The sequence below is a fragment of the Wolffia australiana genome, chromosome 1 (genome assembly GCF_029677425.1).
Source record: "Wolffia australiana isolate 7733 chromosome 1, ASM2967742v1".
NCBI lineage: Eukaryota > Viridiplantae > Streptophyta > Magnoliopsida > Alismatales > Araceae > Wolffia > Wolffia australiana.
Window position 1 is genome coordinate 1,095,147 of NC_135835.1, and position 3,883 is coordinate 1,099,029.

Below are 3,883 nucleotides of genomic sequence, written 5' to 3' on the forward strand. Positions count from 1 at the left end.
TAAATAACTCATAATAATGGGTAAGATAAGTGGAGCGATGATTGGTTGGTGATCCTCGTCAAATTAGATGTCAGATTCAAATCTTAAAGTGGAATTAAATTATGCCTTCTGCTTTTCATGGACATGCATATATGAATAGACTATTATTATTAGCTTTGATCACAATTTTAACCTCCGGTTCGCTTCTCCTCAAGTGTGCTGATGTTGTAATTCTATTCCTTGACTTCTTGCCCTAAATCTGATCATGGTGCCCTAAATCACAAATCAGAATGGGGAGCTCCCATTTGCTGAAACTGTTTCTAGATGTGACTCTCAGTCTACGTTCCTACCTGATTTGCTTTGTATAACTAACTTTGATGTGCTCAAATCCCAGAAGGCAGCAGATGGGTTGGAATTAAGTACTCCATCAAGGTCTGCTTCCATCCACATCTCTCAACTGGGCTTCAGCCCAATTCAAAAAAAAAAAAACTCTAGTAAGTCTGTCTCTCTGCCACCTCCTAATGGGACAGAAACTGCAGTCTGGAACGTGGGCCAAGATCCCCCCTCCTCCTTTGGATCTCCTGCCGTCAGATCTAAGCCTTTTTCTTCCGCAGGTACTAGCTTTTCAATTGGGATTTTGGTTTCCAAACACTAGTTTTTTATTTCTTTTTCTGAAGCTAAGAACCGCTGTTCTTCCGTCCACCTTCTCCGCCGCGGAGTTTGAGCCCGCAAAGCCACAGAAAACCCAGCAGGCTCGCGCATGTTGCGGACCCTGCACGAGTTTCAAGTCGCCATCGCCGATCTCGCCATTCAGAGTCGTCTTTCACCTTCTTCTTCCTCGTCTGTAGCATTATTAGGGTTCTTCCCTTGATCCCATACAGGAACCATGGTGGGTAGATCTCTCCTTTGTCTCGTCGTCTTCGTCTCCGCCGGGCTGGGTTTCTATTCCGCCGTTTACTCCTCCCACGGCCTCTTGGCCCACCTCGCCGGCGAACCCCCGATCCGGCTGGCGGCGCCGACGAGAAATAATCCCACCACGGCGGCGCCGCCGCCGCCGCCGACCAACATTTCCCATATTCTCTTCGGCATCGGCGCGTCAGCGAGGACCTGGCCGGAGCGCCGCGGCTACGTGGAGCTCTGGTGGCGCCCCGGCGTGACACGTGGGTTCGTCTGGTTGGACGAGGAGCCGAGCGGCGGCGGCGCCGCCTGGCCTCCGTCGTCTCCGCCGTACCGTTTATCGTCCAACGCTTCCCGGTTCGGCGGCCGCGCGGCGGCCGCGCGGATAGCGAACATCGCGGCGGAGATGTACTCGGGAGACGTGGCCACCGGAGAGCAGGGAGAAGTGCGGTGGCTGGCTTTAGGGGATGACGATACCGTCTTCTTCCCGGAGAACTTGGCGTCGGTGTTGGGTAAGTACGATCATGAGCAGATGTGGTATGTGGGGGCCTCGTCGGAGAGCGTGGAGCAGGACTTGGTTCATTCGTATGATATGGCCTTTGGCGGTGGCGGCTTCGCCCTCAGCGTTCCCGCCGTCGCCGCGCTCTCCGCCTCCATGAACAGTTGCTTGGAAAGATACAACTTTTTGTACGGCAGCGATGAGCGCGTCCGCGCTTGTCTTTGCGAGATCGGCGTCTCCCTCACCCGCGAGCCCGGCTTCCACCAGGTCTCTCTCTCTCTCTCTCTCTCTCTCTCTCTCTCTTTCTCTCCTTACAGCATCTTCTCCTCCTATTCATTATCGTCATCATCTGCTGCTTCCTGCTCATCAGCATCATCGTCTTCTTGTTCTTCTTCATTCTCATCGTCATCACCATGATCACCACCACCTCCACCATCATCATGATCATTATCATCACCATCATTATCATAATTATCGTAACCGTTATCGTATTATTCATAGGTGGATTTACGGGGGGATATATACGGGATGCTGGCGGCGCACCCGCCGGCGGCGCTGGTCTCTCTGCACCACCTGGACAGCGTCGAGCCCATCACCCCGCGCAGCGCCAACCGGCTCGAAGCTCTCGGCTCGCTGGTACGAGCCTCCCGGCTGGACCCGGCTCGGACCCTGGCGCATACCATCTGCTACGAGCAAGACCGCCTATGGTCCGTCTCCGTGGCCTGGGGCTACACCGTGCAACTCTACCCAACGCTACTCTCCGCCGGCGAGCTCGAAACGCCGCTTCGCACCTTCACGACATGGCGGACAAGGCAACCCGGGCCGTTCACCTTCAGCACGCGGGCCTTCCCCGACCAGCCCTGCGACCAACCGATCATCTTCTTCCTCGACAAGGTCAGCGGCGATGGCGGCGCCACCGTCTCCGAGTATTCCGTCCACTGGAGAGACGGCGACGCCGGCGCCTGTAAGCTGAAGAACTTCGCGGCAGCGGCCAAGGTGAGGCTCGTGAGAGTCTACGCCTCGGCTATGGATCCCGAGCACTGGAAGAAGGTCACCCCGTCATCCATCATCCATCATCCATCATCCATCATCCATCATCCATCATCCATCATCCATCATCCATCATCCATCATCCGTCATCCATCATCCATTATCCATCATCCATCATCCACCATCCATCATCGGACATCCACCATCATTCATCATCCGTCATCCACCGTCCATCATCCATCATCTGATACAAGGCTCGTTGGAGGGATCTGCATGTTGCAAACGACATGCCTGTTGACGATGATGTTGATGTCGACAAACAGATGTTGAAATTGCGATGAGGGCATCATCGTTGTCAACAGGCATGTCGTTTGCAACGTGCAGATCCCTTCAATAAGCCTTCTATCCGATGATGGATGACAGATGGTGGATGACGGATGATGGATGATGGATGATGGATGATTGATGATTGATGACCGATGGTGGATGATGGATGATGGAACAACACATGATGATGATGTTGACATTCACGAATGGATGTCGACGCCACAATGACTGCATCATCATTGTCAACAGGCATGTCGTTTGTGATGCGCAAACTCATGATGCGCCATCCGACAACAACGTGTGCATCATCATTGCTCATCCTCAACCCGCCGTCGTCATCATCATCATTGTAGAGGAAGCCTTCTTCGTCGTACATTGCATCGACCATCATCGTTGTCATTGTCATCGTCCTAGGCCGACGATGCCTACCGACTGACAGGTGTCAAAGGGCTGCTCTGTCATCCGTTCCGGCCAACCCTCGGATGGGAACGAAACGAAACAAGCCTTATAGCGGATGACTGAGTGGAAGCCCGTTCAGTCCCATTCTGTCCATGAGCCATAGTCCAGCATGCATGGGCAGATCATAGCTAACTAGGCTTTTGTGGGCATGGGTGATCAGGCGCCGCGGCGGCAGTGTTGCGAGGCTAAGGTCCGGCGACCGTGGTGGAACTGGTCGCCAGTAATGGAGGTGGGCATCCGGCGGTGCCGGTCAGGGGAGACGCTGGCCATGCCGCCGCCATAGTACAGTGCAGATAGAGGGGGGGGGATGATGAAGCTTAAGTCTGTGGGCTGGGATCTATTTTCTTTTCTAGGTCGGATGGGAAAATGATCTAGGAAGAAGTCGCCTTTTATAGTTGAGGGGTGCTCTGCTGAAATATAGAAGAAAGAGCTCGTCAGCTGTACTCCCTGCTGTTGACCGATGTGGGTTAGCTCAATGAGAGAGAGACAAAGGAGGGAGGGAGGGGGGAGGGAAAGAGAGAGACACTTTGCGAGTGAGTGTGTGATAGGGAGAAGATTTTTGATGGAGTGAGTGTAAGAGTGAGTCAGATAAAGAGAGAGAGACAAGGGAAATTGTGTATGAGAGAGAGCAGGGAGAAATAGTGTGAGGAGATTTTGTGAGCATGTGTTAGGGAACGGCAAGTCCGGGACGTGACGGGACGGATGACGAGCTGTGACGAACGGTGACGTGAC

The 3,883-nt window shown here is 53.6% G+C and overlaps 1 protein-coding gene across 2 annotated transcripts; it reads left to right on the top strand.

Annotated features, from left to right (window-relative positions):
• Positions 1–610: 610 nt before the first annotated feature.
• LOC144700624 (uncharacterized) lies at positions 611–3,606 on the top strand. 2 transcript variants are annotated; one of them, XM_078572079.1, is made up of 3 exons: positions 611–1,642; positions 1,877–2,371; positions 3,312–3,606. In XM_078572079.1, exons 1-3 carry the CDS (start codon positions 866–868, stop codon positions 3,432–3,434), a joined length of 1,395 nt encoding a protein of 464 aa, XP_078428205.1. In that variant the 5' UTR covers positions 611–865; the 3' UTR covers positions 3,435–3,606. The 2 variants fall into 2 exon arrangements, with proteins under 2 accessions (XP_078428205.1, XP_078428199.1); XM_078572073.1 differs by having other exon boundaries at positions 614–1,642; positions 1,877–2,425.
• Positions 3,607–3,883: the final 277 nt, after the last annotated feature.

What these genes read in the sequence shown, in the direction of transcription:
- LOC144700624 (XM_078572073.1), top strand. Translation starts at nt 866, where the DNA reads ATGGTGGGTAGATCTCTCCTTTGTCTCGTCGTCTTCGTCTCCGCCGGG. An exon ending in GCGAGCCCGGCTTCCACCAG is followed by an intron (nt 1,643 to 1,876) that starts GTCTCTCTCTCT and finishes TATTATTCATAG; the next exon opens with GTGGATTTACGGGGGGATAT. An exon ending in ATCCCGAGCACTGGAAGAAG is followed by an intron (nt 2,426 to 3,311) that starts GTCACCCCGTCA and finishes ATGGGTGATCAG; the next exon opens with GCGCCGCGGCGGCAGTGTTG.